Source organism: Saccopteryx leptura, chromosome X (genome assembly GCF_036850995.1).
Source record: "Saccopteryx leptura isolate mSacLep1 chromosome X, mSacLep1_pri_phased_curated, whole genome shotgun sequence".
NCBI classification, from domain to species: domain Eukaryota; kingdom Metazoa; phylum Chordata; class Mammalia; order Chiroptera; family Emballonuridae; genus Saccopteryx; species Saccopteryx leptura.
Window position 1 is genome coordinate 101670491 of NC_089516.1, and position 17255 is coordinate 101687745.

General features: G+C 35.1%; 1 protein-coding gene across 7 annotated transcripts in view; it reads left to right on the plus strand.

The window, feature by feature from the left end:
- Positions 1-17255, plus strand: part of PAK3 (p21 (RAC1) activated kinase 3) — a 271892-nt gene that overhangs the window by 198949 nt on the left and 55688 nt on the right. For 6 of the 7 annotated variants that reach the window (XM_066356523.1, XM_066356524.1, XM_066356526.1 and 3 more), the window contains 5 exons: positions 3974-4018; positions 5172-5325; positions 8240-8277; positions 11946-12077; positions 13696-13861. In XM_066356523.1, the coding sequence (XP_066212620.1) occupies positions 3974-4018; positions 5172-5325; positions 8240-8277; positions 11946-12077; positions 13696-13861 (535 nt within the window). The remainder of the gene's footprint in view (positions 1-3973; positions 4019-5171; positions 5326-8239; positions 8278-11945; positions 12078-13695; positions 13862-17255) is intronic. The other variant, XM_066356530.1, reaches the window with a different exon arrangement.

A 17255-nucleotide genomic window follows, 5' to 3' on the forward strand; every position in this document is an offset into this window, starting at 1 on the left:
GAGAATCATTTACTCAACTTGGACAATGATGACAATTTGTCTTAATAATTCAGGCTTCACATTGGAATCTGGGTTACCCAGATCAGCTAACCACACACACTAACCAAAAAAACTAAAATTTATCTATTCTTCCATTTGATTTGAAGAACATAGCTTTTTTTAAAGCTTAACAGGTTATTTTGTAGACATCCAAAAACAAACCCCATATTTCAAGAAGAAATATTGATGAGTATAATATTATGTACATTTTAGTGGCTAGATAGGTAGGTAGGTAGATAGATAGATAGATAGATAGATAGATAGATAGATAGATAGATAGATAGATAGATGATAGATAGATAAATTGCAATAAGAATTCTCTAGAAAAGCCCATACTACCAGCCTTTATTTGGATAGCTGTAGTGCTCAAATTGCACAGGATCTCGGTTCTATGACATTTTATCCTTAAAATCTGACATTATTTTTTTTTACATGGAAGAAGGAAAGGATATAGCTATAAATATGTCCCCAGGAAGATAAACTATCTTTCTCATACTAGTAAGAAACTCAATCACAATGTGCATTCTGAGATAATGAGTAATTTTGAATGCATTCAATCAAAGAAAAAGAACACTTTGATAGGGCAATCACAATCGATTCATAGGTTCTTAAAACAGAGATAAGTTTAGACATTAAATAACTGAACATTCTATTGTATTACATGATGATTAGTTAGTAGACTATCATATGATTAAGTGAAAGAAAAAAAGAGGTTACATATTAATTTCATTTGGAGAAGAAAACCATGTCTCTGAATCGATAGCGAAATTATATATATATATATATTTAAATTACAGAAGCAAGCAATAGAGAATGAAATGAAAACTGAGTAAGCATCTTGGACTTTTAAAGTGATGTGAGGTAATTTTTTTCTATGTTCTCAGTAGCAAGAAGAGAACATTATGGAGTACTGACATTGATAAATTTGAGATACTAGTAGGATTTAACCAGTTTCATCACTGTAGTCAGAGACATTACTTGAATGGCCTTCAGTTTGAGCTCAGCTTCTGTCTTTACTATATGTGAGAATATTCTCTTAGCTACGCTTAGGACAGATACCTCTTTGTCACCCTATCACCATCATCATCACCACCAAATAATAATTTTTATAATCTGAGTAAGCCAAGATTTTTTTAATACATAGATTAACTCTTTTTTAGACATTTTTAACAGTAAAAGAACTTAAACTGTATAAGTTTTTATAATATGTCTCCCTTTTTTATTTGATGCACTTTATTTTTCTAGTTTTTTTACCTTTTTATGTTCAATGTGCTTTCCTTCTCTTTAAATTTCTCTTGTGTTTTACTGTTGTCATTTTATATTTTTATTTTCTTTTTCTTCCTTTTCACTTTCTGATGTAAAAGTTTTCTCCACTATTCTCATATGACATTTTTTTCCTTTCCAATTTTTAAATTTTTTTCTACTTTTTTCCAACTTGCTTGATTCCTTATGCAACCTATCGTTAGCTCTCTCTTGTGTCTTTATGGATTCTGAGTGAAAATGAGAGGAAGTGAATCATCATCATCTTGCTGACTATAGTCAGTCATTTTCACCTCTATCAATTAGAATCGAAATTATCAACCAGAGAGGGATGAGGTACGATATGTGATGTTCAGTCTTTCCAATTGTAGAAAACAATTTGATGCAACTAAACCAAACTAAACAAAAATCTGTTGCTCCCCCCAAAAAATATTTAAAATAGAGCAGTTGTTTGGATGCAATAATGTGTTAGATGTCCATTTGAATATATAGGTAAGATACAGACTAAATTTGGAAATCTGATATACTTTATCATCATCTGGATGATCTTTTACAACTACTTGTCCACACTTTGTTTTCAAAGATGCCAAATTTTGCCTTTTCCACTTTTTTAAACTATTATTTACATTTACAAACTTGAAAAATACAATATGATATTAAGTTTTTAAAAATTATTTTATTGGTAGGATTTAAGATTGGGTCTTAATTCCATAGTACCACTAATTCATTGTGTGCATGGCTAATTTGATTATTTCAGTTGTTTAGGTTGAATTTTGAGCATTTTGTTGAATTGTCTAGTCCAGTTGTCTTACAAGGGCTTGTTATTTTGAATATTTGGACACTGATTTGGTGTATTGCTTGGTGATTACCCTGTGACTAATTGGCCCCTATGACATTGTACATCTATTCATATACTTGGAACCTGAGATTAAAGTTAATTAGGAGGTAAGATTTGGGGCATTAAAATATAATAAGTCCTTACCCTTTATATTGCCTTTTTTGTCCCAATTACTTCTGAACTCCCCCTTCCAAATCTCTAGACCTGTGACAGTCGCTTCTAGTCAATCAGAGGGAAAAATGGTATGAGTGATATAAATTATCATTTCTTATGATAAGATAGATGCTTGGCCTGTTATATCCTGCTGCCATTCTCCTGGGCTACAATAGATAACCCTTAGCTTGATGTATATCTAGTTATTATTGTACATATGGCCAGGCATTTATATGTGGTCCTGCTTCTGATGCTCTCATTTCCAGGTCTTCATTAGCTGTCTAACTTTTGAGATTTGTACCTTAATTTGGAGTAATGATATGGCTTTCTGATTATGTGCTTTTGTGGTATACATTCAAATTTGACTGTCAGGTTTCATTGATTAACTGATTTATTAAAACTTAAGAAAAATAGAAGTTATATCAGGAGTGTAGTTATGTGGTAAGTAGGTTGTCTGGAGAATTTTCTGTAATTGACAGCATTTTTTTCCTGCTGTATAGTGATCACAAGACTATCACAAAATTTTAGAAGTGCCATGAGAATGTATAATAACTACAAATAGTCTAATGGTTATCTTAAGAACCATGGTAGTGATGTCTGTTCTAGTAGTTATGTGCAGTGCATACCTGGTTTTGTAACATTTAATAAATAACTCCTTTGGCCATTACAGTATTAACCAAATGCTATTAATTGCACTTGGAATCAGAACTGGATCATGCATGGGCTCTTGAGTTTAAATTTTTTGCTTAAGGCTTTAGCATCAAATTGTGTGATGAATGCATGTAAAAGGTTTGTTTCACTGTGCTTGGAGTAACCTCAAATGCTAGGAATGAAAGTCCTATATCCCAAATTAAACCAGTTGGATCAAAGCATGTTTTTGTAACGTTGGAGATATCTTCCTTTAGATAAGGATGTTACCTTGTATATGATCATATGTTGTGAGAAGCAGAACTTCAAAACTGTAAAATTTAAATGAAAATTATTCCTATATGGTTTGAAATGAAGTAGTTTCCTTTTCCATGCTCTAAATGTCTAAGAAATTCAAACACACAGAGTCTGGCTTTGTAGGAAATCCTCCATCCAGTTTTCTCTAAGCCAGCCATAACTTTAGATACAAAGTACAGAAGAATCACATCGATGAAAAAAAATGTTAAATCCAACATAAACAGTTAGCCATCCATTGAATTTTAGACACAAAGACACTTCCAATGTGAAACTGAAAATGGTGTACTAGAATTGCGAACTGAAATTTGTAAGTTCATCACATGGCCATTGGCTACCTGTGATTGGTCAGCAGTTACAAAAACCAACCTACAAATTATTGTTGAAGCTGTTCATAATGCCATCCTTCTTCCCTCCAAATTCATGTTTCTGCTTTTTAGTAATTTTTCCAGTCATTTAATGATAATTCTTATTGTATATTTATGGAGGAAACATCTGGCAAAAAGTGGAATTATGCATCCAAACTTTGCAACATTGGTGTTTTCTCTTTTTCTTAAATCTGTTGTCTTATAGTCTGCCCTGCCCCTGATTTAGTTAATACCTCCCTATTCTCATAACCGCCCCACTTTAGATGGGATTATCCCCCCATTCAGACCCATTGATTTCATCTCCTCCCACCTTCTAAGTTGTCCCACATTCTGTTTTAACTTTCTTTTCTTTCTTTATTTACGTCCATTACAGCCAGATCTCTATGGCTCACAGATGTGCCCAGGGAAGCTCCCAGAGGTGCGTCACAGGCCCAAAAGAAGCTTGCATCAAAGTGCTTCTTTGAGATGTCATAGCACTGCAGCAGCAGGTTCATGTTTGTGCAGTAGAGTTGTTGCTTGGCTTATCTCACTTTTTTGTTGTCATTCCCAAACTCTGGAGGCCCACGTCACACATTGTTTTGCCGAGACTTCATAGGCTAACACCACTAAATTGTGTCTAGATGCACTTCAGAAAGAGTGTGTCTGTTTCTCACTCCAAGTTGCTCTTGGAGGCTGGATGATTATGAAATGGGGACATCTGTAGGTTGAACAAGTAGGAAAGAATACTGAATGCTCAATGCAAAACTAACCTGTGTAATTTTTGCAATTCTCCTTGATTAGATTTCCAAATATTCCTTCCTCTCTTCATTAAATGCTTTAGATTATTGCAAATTCTCACAAGGCTTTGGCATGGTTGTCACAGTCCCCAGGTTGTTCTATGCGGCCAGCAAATGAAGTGGGGAGGACGGGTTGCAGGGAGGAGACAAGAAAGCTGCAGGGAAAATGCCCAAAGCAGCATTGTTATTATTTCGTGTCTCAGTGGTTATTGCTCCTTCAAATTCCATCTTTGTCTCCTCTCAATCACCCATTCTATTAAAGCTCTAACCCCCCAAAATTATATTTTATAATCACAAAGTGTGAATTGACCAAGGGTGAGGCTTTTCATTTATTATAAAATATATTCTGATTAGTACAAACCCAGAAACGGCTTATTTTTTTTCAGTCAAATAAAATCTATTGATCTGCACTATACTATGCTGTGCACAAATTTAGAGAAGTCTTGCTATGTCTGCCCTGAGTCACCAGAAAAAAATAAGCTAAGCCGTAAACATCATTTCATGGATGAGCAGAGTTAATATGGAGGTGATTTTCATGCGCTTTTTTATTTCTATCACAGTCATACTCCCACCCACCCTTTTTAAGTTGGATCCTGGTTTTACCTATGTGTTTTATTTAGAGAAGAGAATGATTGCATTATTAAGTTACTAACTTTAAATCTAGAGTATAACTTCAGTTTCCCAAGTGTAATCCTACAGGTAGCATGGGCTTCTTGGTGAAGAACTTTACTGGACCAGAAAAATGTAGCTGCTGAATGTTCTTATCTACCATTCTTTGCCTTTGGTTGTCCACAGGGAATTCCTGAGCAATGGGCACGGTTACTCCAAACTTCCAACATAACAAAACTGGAACAGAAAAAAAATCCACAAGCTGTTCTAGATGTTCTCAAATTCTATGATTCCAAAGAAACAGTCAACAACCAGAAATACATGAGCTTTACATCAGGAGGTAAGAATAAAACTAGATTATCAAAAAAGTGAAAAAATCCAATCTTCCAGCCTTGGGATTAGAACAGAACACCAATAGGGTATTTGAATTCAGTTCTAGTTCCTTCCCTGAGTGATTTCCACAGAAGTAAACCAAAAACTGAGTTGGGAGTCGAAGCTGATGTTAGGAGATTTATAATGTCTGGATAATTTTAGAACTGAAATAAGGTAATTGTTCAGTGAAACAGTAATTTTCACTTTGAATCAGTAATCACAATTGTTATTTTGTCTCCTCATTGACATGAAGACACTCAGTTACTTGGGATCAGGCTTTGTGATCTGTTCATGAAGTAAAACTATATGAATCAAACCATGCTCTCTTGAAATATATTTTATTTTTTAAAACCATTGAATTGAACCATGATAACCCAGCAAAAATTTTGTGGCTTCCAGGTTATTTTTATCAGACCTCAAAATCAGACCTCAAAAAAAATCATGGCTTGCTATTTCTAAAAGAATAAAAGGTCATATATCTGCCAAATTTTTACTTTATTTGCTAGCTTGTAGACATGGCCTTTGTTTGAAGCTTTGATGTTTAAATTTGTACTATAAGCAACTGAAATATATATACCAAACAACACTTTTGCTTTTGAAAAGATTATCCAGGTGCCTCTAGAAAAATGTCTTGTCTAATACCTAATGAAAGAAGATAATATTATCATTAGGGTACCAGCTATAAAGAGCCTATATCTTTTGACATTGGTTTTAGTATAAGACAAGCCTAATCTCTTCAAAAATATGCAAGAATACATTTGGAAGGAGAAGTTTCTGATTTGACCATATGAAATATCAAAGCTCAATCTTAATGGCATATGTCAATTTACATGCTAAATAAGACTCTTTTTAATGAGATTAACTTCTGTTATCTAATAGTAAATACCTAAAATAATAAAAAAGTAATCAAGGAGAGCTTTTTTTTATATTAGTCTATCACATGGAATAACATTTTTAAGAAAACCTTGTGACACATCAATAACTGTTTAATGTGATGAAATCTAGAGCTATGCTCCAAGTACATGGTAGAACCATAGGCAATGAGAACCAAAAATACATTCAAGAAATAACTTCAGTGTACCTAGATTCTGAGTATTTGTCTTTATTGTCCACCGCCACTGTTTTTAACTTGTATTTTTGTGTTGAATTCTCTCGTCTTATAAAGAATAAATCCTAAAAACTATTTTGAAACTCAACAGTATATGAATTATTGCACTATTCTGAGTTGAGTGAAATACCACCATATGTTTTCTAGACACTGTAATGTCACAACTGACTAATAAAATGGGAGTTGAGAGCAGGAGTAGTGGACAGGAAGAGTGGGTAGAAGGGAGGAAGGGAACAGAGACAGAGAGGGCCAAGGGAAGGATATAGTGGAGGACAAATTCTAGACATAAATATATAGTATCCTCCTTTATCCATAGTTTAGCTTTATGTGATTTTAGTTACTCATGGTCAACCATGGTTCAAAAATACTAAATGGAATACTTCAGAAATAAATAATTTTTTGGTTTTAAATATGTGCCTTTCTGAGTAATGAAATGAAATGTCATGTGGTCCTGTTCTATTCTGCCTGAAATGTGAATCATGCTTCCCACCTGTTAGTCACTTATTAGCCATCTAATTTATCAGATCAACTTTGGGGTATTACAGTACTTATATTCAAGTAATCCTTATTTTACTTAATAATGGCCCCAAAGCACAAAATGAGTGATGCTGGCAATTTGAATATTCCAAGGAGAATCCATAAAGTGCTTTACTTAAGTGAAAAGGTGAACATTTTGACTTTAATAAGAAAAAAAATCACATGCTGAAGTTGTTAAGATTTTCGCTAAGAAGACATCATTTATTGCTAATTGTGAAGAAAAAAATCCATGTTAGTTTTGCTGTCACAACTCAAACTGAAAAAGTTACAACCATGCTGTGTTTAGTTAAAATGAAAAAGACATTAAATTTGTGAGTGGAAGACATGAAGAAGTTTCTAGATTCTGTAAATCTTCACTTAACATCCTCCATAGGTTCTTGGAAATTTGTGGCCAAACAACAAATAATGAAACCAATTATATAGGCTAATTCAGTGGTAGTCAACCGGGTCCCTACCGCCCACTCGTGGGCGTTCCAGATTTCATGGTGGGCGGTAGCAGAGCAACCAAAGTATAAATAGAAAGATAGATTTAACTATAGTAAGTTGTTTTACAAAGATTTATTCTGCCAAACTCAGCAAAAATCCACCATAAAGTACTTGGTAAGTAGTTATTATTATATGCTTTAACTTGCTGTAACTCTGCTTTATAAATTTTATAAAGTAAAGTTATTTCCCTACTTTATAAATCACCATTACTGTGGAACCGGTGGGCAGTTAGAAAATTTTACTACTAACAGAGATACAAAAGTGGGCGGTAGGTATAAAAAGGTTGACTACCCCTGGGCTAATTGATATAAACAAGAGTTAAGTTTCTACAGCGTCTCATCAATGTAATGGATGCAATGTTGAAGTAAATAATGTTATTTGAGGACCTGGTGTGTGTGTGTGTGTGTGTGTGTGTGTGTGTGTGTGTGTGTGTGTGTGTGTGTGTGTGTGTAGGGCTTATTATTATCTCAGGTTCCAATCCAGGAGATTGGAACATTTCTCCATATAGATGAGATTCACTGGACGCCATAATTAAAGGTCTTTAAAATGATGTAGTAATAATATGTTGAGGATCTAAGGGTATGGACTATATGAAGGAAAACTATGTCATTTGTCATAATATCTATTTAATGCTGAATTTGGAGAGTTTCTTTTTGGTCAAACATATGCAGTTTTTTTGTTTGTTTTAAGTATGGTCTTTAAATGAGGCATCTGTATGAAAGAAAGGTGACAGCTTTATCTCATTTTTCAGATAAAAGTGCACATGGATATATAGCAGCCCATCCTTCGGTAAGTGAAACACTGAAAACAGTTATGTGTATTCAGTGTTTTCAGTGTTTTTGACGGTGCAACAGAATACAGTTATGCAGATCTAGTTTTTAGACATGGAATCTTTTTTTTATGGAGTGGCATTGATAAATCAGGGTACATATGATCAGAGAAAACATTTTCAAGTTATTTTGACATTTGATTATATTGCATACCCATCACCCAGAGTCAAATTGTCACCTGTTAACTGGTTTTCTTTGTGCCCCTCCCCTGCCCCCTCGGCTCCCCCCCCCCCATAACCACCACCCTCTTGTCCATGTCCCTGAGTCTCATTTTTATGTCCCACCTATGTATGGAATCATATAGTTCTTAGTTTTTTCTGATTTACTTATTTCACTCAGTATAATGTTACCAAGGTCCATGGACCTTGGTAACACTAGACTGATTGGATGGACCTTGATGACATGGAATCTTCTTTAAATAGTTTTTAAAAGTATAACTTAGATACATACTGTATGATTCAACTTATATCAGTTATCTAGAGTTGTCAACATCATAGTGGCAAAAAGTGGCTACTGAGAGAGTCAGAAAGAGGAGATATTATTTAATGGATACAGAGTTTTAGAGTTGCATGATAAAAAGCGTTCTGGAGATGTATGGTGGTGATGGTTGTACAACAATGTGAAAAACTTAACACTACTGAACTGGGCACTGAAAAATGGTAAGATGCTATTTTTTACATTATGTATGTTTAACCACAATTAAAAATAAAAATTTAAGGACAAAATAAGGTCCTGGATATAAGTATTCAGTCTTATTTCTCCTCTTACAAGCTGAGCAACTTTGGTAAATGGCCTAGCTCCTCTGAGCCACTTTCCTCAGCTTTAACTGAGAATAACAATACCTACCTCCTAAAACTTGTGTGAATATTGAATACGAGCCTGACCAAGTGGTGGCACTGTGCATATGACTGGAATGTGGAGGACCCAAATTTGAAACCCCAACATAACCAACTAGAGCACAGGCTCACCCAGCTTGACCACGGGTTCACCAGCTTGAGTGCGGGGTCACTGGCTTGAACATGGGATCATAGACATGACCCCATGGTCACTGGCTTAAGCCCAAAGGTCACTGGCTTGAAGCCCAAGGTCGTTGGCTTGAGCCCAAAGTTGCTGGCTTGAGTAAGGGGTCACTCGCTCTGCTGTAGCCTCCCAGTCAAGGTACATATGAGAAAGCAATCAATAATAACCAACTAAGGAGCCACAACAAAGAATTGATGCTTCTGCTCTCTCTCTCTCCCTGCCTATCTGTCTCTGTCACACACACACACAAATTATCATGTCAACATATATGCTACAAATAGCATTTAAGAAATACCCAATTTTTTCATATTGCATATTTAATATCTGGTATTTGCTTTACAGTTGCAACTCATCTCATTTTAAACTAGCCAGTTATAAGTACAGTGGTGAGATTCAGCTGGTTTGCACCAGTTGGCAGAACCAATATTTTTTGTTGAGTTTGGTGAACCGGTTGTTAAAATGGCACTTGTAATTAGGGTTCTCTCTAAGGTGGGCACCTGGGGCAGCCGCCCAATGTGGAAATCACAAATTTACATTCTTTACTCTTTTTTAACGTTCATCTGCGCAACAGTGTATTCTAAGCACCCATAGTAATGTTCATTCCATCAATAGGTGAAAAAAATTGCAAGTGAGGATGCCAATCAAGAAGCAATATGGAAGTATCTTAAATAACAGTTTTATTATTTTTATGTCAGGTATTATTTAATATTTTTTCATTAATATTTTAAAACATAAAATCTAGTCTTGTGTACCTCTTTTATTGTCCTTATTTAAGTATTAAATGCATGAAATAATAAACTGTCTTTCGGTATATTATTTTTTATGCTTAAAACAGTAATTAGTGCAGAAAACCAGTTATGTTCCCCAGACTCTCTGACTCCAGCGTCTCTGAGTATTGTTACATTCCCCTAACTTGTCCACACACTAGGAGGGAGAATTCGATCACACTTAGTTGAGCAGTTTGGGTATAATTCCAATTTTTACATAGATATTTTTCATGCTACAAACTCCAAAATTATTTGGAGGGTATGTTTATCTATATCTTCTGACCATTCAAATTCAGCTTTGCAAAGATTTAGGCTTTGTATAAAGGGTTACAGATGATGAATTTGTTAACAACTGAAAACAAATGCTAACTGTGGTACAATTCATACGAAGGAGTGAGAAAAGTTATGCCATCTGCTCTTACAAGATTTCATTTAATGTATTCATTTATTTACCACTAATAAAAGTGAAATAGTCTAATTCTAGTTTTAAAAATGCTACCTAGTGGTGAAAAGAACAAAATTAATTATAAGTGTAAATGTCTCATTACTAAACTATTATAAAATTCTAGACTCATCTTGTTAATTCCATTGTTCACTGGTTATTACTGATCATCACTGTCCTTTTACATTACATTTACCTGCTTTAATTTTATTATCATTTTTAGGGAATTCTACTTATGTGTGAAGTTCTACATTAAAGCTATGTCTTCCTTAACACTGTTTGAGTAAAGTCAAAGTCATTGTTTGAATAAAGAATGTAATCAAAGATAAAAAAATAAATTAAAACAGTAATTAGTGCAGAAACCAGTTATAAAATTATTTGAATCCCACCACTGTGTAAGCGTTCAATATCCATGTATGGCTATTGGCTGCCATATTGGACAGCAAATATCTATATCATTGTTTGGTATTTTTTAAACTAGAGTTTGTACCAAGATCAACTGGAAGTCTTATTATAAAAAAGACTATAAGGCCTTACTTCCAGAGTTTCTGATTCATAGCTCTGGATGGAGCCTAAAATTTTGCATTTCTAACAAGTTTCTTGATAATGTTGATGATGCTGATCTGGGGGCCACAAGTTGTGAACCATGACCGTATTTCTTTCAAAATCCATCTTTGGTACCATTTTACACCTGTATAAACATGAATAATCAAGAACTGACCCTAGATGCTATGGTGGTTGTTGTCATTTTTGGTGCTGGTGTTATAACATTTTTCAACATTTAAAATCACCATTTACCTGTTAGTTAAGATTGAATAATTATTTATGTAGATGAGCACTCCTTAGATCTTCATGTCTGTTGCTCTCTGAGTGTTTCATTTCATGAGGCTGAATAGGGAAGAAATATTCATGCACTTGCTCATACTTAGTGAGTATTTACAGAGCTGTCATGTGTCTTAATACCATATCCAGACACATGCTCTGATATTTAAGCATAAAATATCCCTTTTCTGCTTGATAATGTGTCAATCAACAAATTGACAATCTGCCTAGTATTAATTCAAAGTTTTAATAGTAATTAATTTAATTTTTAAAATATATTCATTGATTTCAAAAGCATTGAATTTTAAGAGTAAATGAGTAGGCCATTGTTTTTTAGATCAGTGGAAAATTAAAATATTTTTTAATACTTCATGCTGTTTAAACCTTGACCTAAATTTATCTCTGAATATTTCCAGGTTATGTACACCAAATTTTAGATCATTCTCCTCCTTTTTAAAAAATGTAGTTCCCTTCTAACCTTACACAGTTAAATATTTCATGTCCCGTATTTCGTTTCTGAAGGCTTTTCCAATGAGGAGTTAATACCTGGTCTTTTAACTTTGTTTTTGTCATAAGAGTACAAAAACAGCATCAGAGCCTCCTTTGGCTCCGCCTGTGTCTGAAGAAGAAGATGAAGAAGAGGAAGAAGAAGAAGATGACAATGAGCCCCCACCAGTTATTGCACCAAGACCTGAGCATACAAAATCAGTAAGTCGGAAGTGACTATTTCTAAATGATACAAAAGATGTCCTTTAGAAAGGTCATCTAGTCAGAATCTAATTAATCAACTAATACTGATTAAACATCTTACTATGTTCCAAAAGTTGGGGATAGAGATTAGCACATGTCAATTAGGGAATAATACCAAACAGTATGCAAATAAGCCCTACGTTATACAACTTCTGCAGAGGTTAAGATAGAGAAGAAAATTCATGTGAATCAGGTAGGAAGACTCACATAAGCAGAGGCATCAATATCAGAATTAGTACAGCATATAGGGAAGTTGCAAGGCACTAGCTCCTCAGAGCTTTCAAGGGAAGTGTATTTGAAGCAACTTAGTTATTTTTAAAATAAATCACTTGTCTTTAAAAAACTCAATGATGTTTGGGGCACAAGGTAAGAGGAGGGATAAGTAAGCATAATACAGAGAATTTTTAGGTCAATGAAAATACTGTTTGATATCATAATGATAGAAAAATGTCATTATACATTTGTCCAAACCCATCGAATATACTATACTCAAAGTGAACTACATGTAAATTAAGTACTGGGTGATTACAATGTCAATATAGATTCATCAATTGTGATAAATGAACCAATACGGTAAGGAGATGTTGATAATGGCTGAAGCCATGCATGTGTAGAGGCAGGGCGTATACAGAAAATCTCTGTATCTTCCCCTAGTTGTTTCTTTTTTTAATTAAGTGAGAGATGAGGAGACGGAGACAGACTCCCACATGCGCCCTGACTAGGATCCACCCAGCAAGCTCCTACCAGGTGATGCTCTGCCTGGCTGGGCTGCAGTTCCGTTGCTCAGCAACCAAGCTATTTTAGCACCTGATGTGGAGGCCATGGATCCATCCTCAGCACCTGGAACCAACTTTGCTTGAAATATTTCAGTTATGGTTATGGGAGGGGAAGAGAGAGAGATAAGGGTGGGAAGGGTAGAGAAGCAGATGGTTGCTTCTCTTATGTGCCCTGAGCAAGAATCAAACCCAGGACTTCCATAGGCCAGGCCTACACTCTACCGCTGAGCTAACCAGCCAGGGCCCCTTCCCCTAAATTTTGTTGTGAACCTAAAACTCCTTAAAAATTTATATCAATTAAAAAAAATCACTGCCTGACCAGGTGATGGTACTGTAGATAAAGTATTGGCCTGGGATGCTGTGAACCCAGATTTAAAACCTCAAGGTCCCTGGCTTGAGTGCAGGCTCAGCAGCTTGAGCATGGGGTCAGCGGCTTGAGCGTGCGATCATAGACATGACCCCAAAGTCGCTGACTTGAGCCCAAAGGTCACTGGCTTGAAGCCGAAGGTCTCTGGCTTAAGTCCAAGGTTGCTGGCTTGAGCAAGGGATCACTCGCTCTGCTAAGGTGCTGCAATGAAGAAGTGAGGCTTCTCATCTCTCTCCCTTCCTGTCTGTCTATCCCTGTCTGTTCCTCTTGCATGCTCTCTCTCTCTCTCTCTCTCTCTCTTTCTCTCTCTCTGTCTCTCTCTCTCACTCTCTCAGTAACAAACAAAGAAAAATATATTGATATGACAGTTTCTTGACTTCCTATTATTTCCTTGGCCATATGTTTAATTTGTAGAACGTTTTCTGTCTTTAAGATCTACACTCGTTCTGTGGTTGAGTCCATTGCTTCACCAGCAGCACCAAATAAAGAAGTCACACCACCTTCTGCTGAGAATGCGAATTCCAGTACTTTATATAGAAACACAGATCGACAAAGGAAAAAATCCAAGATGACAGATGAGGAGATCTTAGAGAAGCTAAGTAAGTTTTGCCATAATTATTTCCTCATGGAATTGTTTCTCATAAAAAAAAATATAATTGATCCTTTAGAAGGTTAAACTTCCTTGCATGAATGCCAGGCAAAGTCAATGAGATACAAAGTTTGGAAATCACTGTGTATTCTAGATCACCATACCAGAATGGACCCCATGCCATAGGCATAAGGAAGAGGTAAGGGTGACCTCATTTCTGTCTTGTGAATCTGATTACTATGAGGTGGGAAACCCAGATAAAAACCCCTCCAGGCCATTTATCTCCCATGCAGATACTAATTGTGGGGATCAGACCATGAGATCGTTAATGGCTGAAATGAATAGGTCATCTTTCAATTTTGCATAGACAGATAGCCTGGGTTTGGCTTGTTCATTGTGGCTTGTCTTAATCTCTTGGGAAATGTGAAACATTTTAGTAAAAATTTTCAAAAGGCAACCAAATTGTGCAATGCAGGAGTTTTTTTCAGCCTCTCTCCTCTGGATCCCACGATCACCTCCTCCTCTTCTCCCTCCTCTCCCCCAGCATTCTTCACTCAAAACTCTCTCCTAATTTGCCCTCAGGTGGAACTCACATTAATGTAAAGAATTATTTTTTTCTCAGAAATAAAAACCTCCATTATACTAAAGTGATAATGTTTCAATAGAGTTCATCTCAGTTTAATATGTAAGATAATACATTGATGGGTTTTTCTGCCATTGAAACCACATCATGAACATTATTTCCAAATAGTAGTATTTAGTGATTTCTTAAAACATTGTCATTTAAAATAAAGTTTATATCTTATTTAGGAGATTTCTCTGATAGGTAATTGTTCTGGTATTGCTATATATATTTCTTTTAATTGTGAGTTCCTAAGTTTTGTCACTTTTTTCCTATTGTGTTGCAATGTCTTTTCCTTTATTAAAATTTAGAGAAGCAACTTAAAGTGGTTCTGATGAAAGAGGTCACTCTCAAAGCTTGTTTCGTAATATAGAATACTAAACAAGACCTCCTGTGTATTTGTCTAACATCAGTAGATGGCAGCAAACGCTTTCCTGTGAAGGGTTATGAGAGTGGGGATATCATTTTATTTGAATAGCAGTTAAATTCAGAAGCAGGATATCATCAAAATGGTTGTCTTTTGGAATCCTTGTGAAAGGGTTTATTTCCAGTTTATTTTACCATGCATACCATGGAAATAAAAGCTGAATAATTTACTACTATAAAAGCTCATGAGCTGAATCCTGCCAATTGGAATTGATTATATTGTAATTTAAAATGTAGCTTAGACTGAACCTTATTTGCTTTTTTTCAGTATATGGAAAAGAATTTGTTCAGCAATTTAATAATATAACATTCTTAGAAGACTAGAAATTGCTTAATAGAACTATTGTTTCAAGTGACTTTAAAATTGTTATTCCATTTAAAAAAACAAACAAAAACAAAACAAAAGAATAAAAAGAAGAAGAAGATGAAGTACAGCCCTTACCCATGAACAAATGACTTGGATAAGGATCGTTCTCAGGAACATAAAAATCTGAGATAATTTGAAAAATAAAATAGCAACTCAGAAAATTTTAAATGCTGGCATTCTATAGCTATAACTCTAGTAAAATACGTTCTTCAATGCTTGTCTTAAAATATGAGGCATTTATATATAAAAGGTACATATACACAATGTAATACAAAAAGAAATGCATACTTTTATTTGAGTTTAATTCAATAGATATTTATTAAATACTCAATATGTTTCATACACAGCACTGTATAAGGAGGCACTAAAGATACAGAGATGAATAAGACATGGCTTCTTTCCTTAAGACACAATCTATAATGGGATGTCAAATAACTAGCTATAGATATATGGTGTATTAAATACAGAGAAAGAGAGCAAGAGCAAAAGCAAGAGGGGGGAGAGAGAGAGAGAGAAAGAGAGAGAGAGAGAGAGAGAGAGAGAGAGAGAGAGAGAAATGGAATAGTAGTCCAGATAAGGGAAATTATTAACTTTATTCAAAAGAATCGAGAAGGCTTCCTAGAACTGGCAACATCGTAGCTAAGTTGAAGTGTGAATACAAACTTGCCAGAAAGAAAATTTAAGAATGTTACAGGCAGAGAATGCCATATAAAGAAGGTGAGAAGGCATATACCTGAGAGCTCTAAATTATTCAATGTCACTTGAACATAGAATTGGTGGTGGATGGTGGGACTGAAGTTTTAAGAGAGGAGTCTAAACTATTAAGCAGGAGCTGATCATAAGCTACCATTAATTTGTTATGGTCAAAGCCTAAGGTTCTAGTGGGGAAGTAGTGAGATGGGATGGATAATGAAGAAAGAACCAGATCATGCAGAACCTTAAATTCCATGCTAAAAAGTTTGAGCTTTACCCAGTAGGTGTTGAGGATACATCAAAGACTCCTCAACCTGAGAATCATATGATGAGGTCTATACTTAGACCATCTTGATAGAGGTGTGAAGCCTAGACTCAAGTGGGCAGAGGTTGGAAATAATGGGTACAGTTAGGAGGCTTTTGAAATAACCCAGACAAAAATGAGAGCCCAACTAGAACAGTAGTTGTGAGGAAGGGGCAGATTCAAATAGTATCTAAAAGGTAAACTGATACAAGGCCAGGACTGAGTGGACAATGTCATGTGAGAAGTGAAAGTCAGATGAGTCAAAAATGACTCAAAGATTTCTGATTCAGGCTACGGAGTAGACAGATAGTAGACCATTGACTGAGATTGAAAATACAGGGCAAAATGAGTTATAATACAACTCAAATATTGTGCAAATCTTAATTTAACCTAACTGAAACATGGACTCCTATTACAAAATACGAACAACAATGCCCCCCCAAAAAAGGGATAAAAAGGAACCCGATGAACAATCCATGAATGAAATATTTAATTATTTTTCAAGATATACTGTATAATGGCTCTAAAGTAAGTTGTTCACTAACCCAGAAAATGGATCATTGTCTAAATGATCGTGAGACATTTTCTGTAGCACACAGTTTAGTACTTCAGTACATATTTTCTTGGTCTTATTCATTTAGTCAACAAATATTTGTTCAGTAGCAGCCACTATTCTAAGCACTATAGTTACAAGGATGAAAAGACAAGGTTTCTGCCCTCAAAAACAAGCCCATGAGTCTCATTAAAAGGATCAGAAAAGACTTAACAAAGGAGAGTGACTTGAGGTTTTATTTGTAAATTGATCATATTTGTAAATTATAAATAGAAATTTACGATTTAAATAGGAAAGGTAAAATGGGATCATCTGCAAAAACCGAAGTCTTGGGTAGTGAAAATATCACTAGGATATAAAGTTGGAAGAATTGAGAAGAGAGCAGTATGGGCTAGATTGGTCAGGTGGGAGATAGATGATGCTTGATAGTAATGAGCTT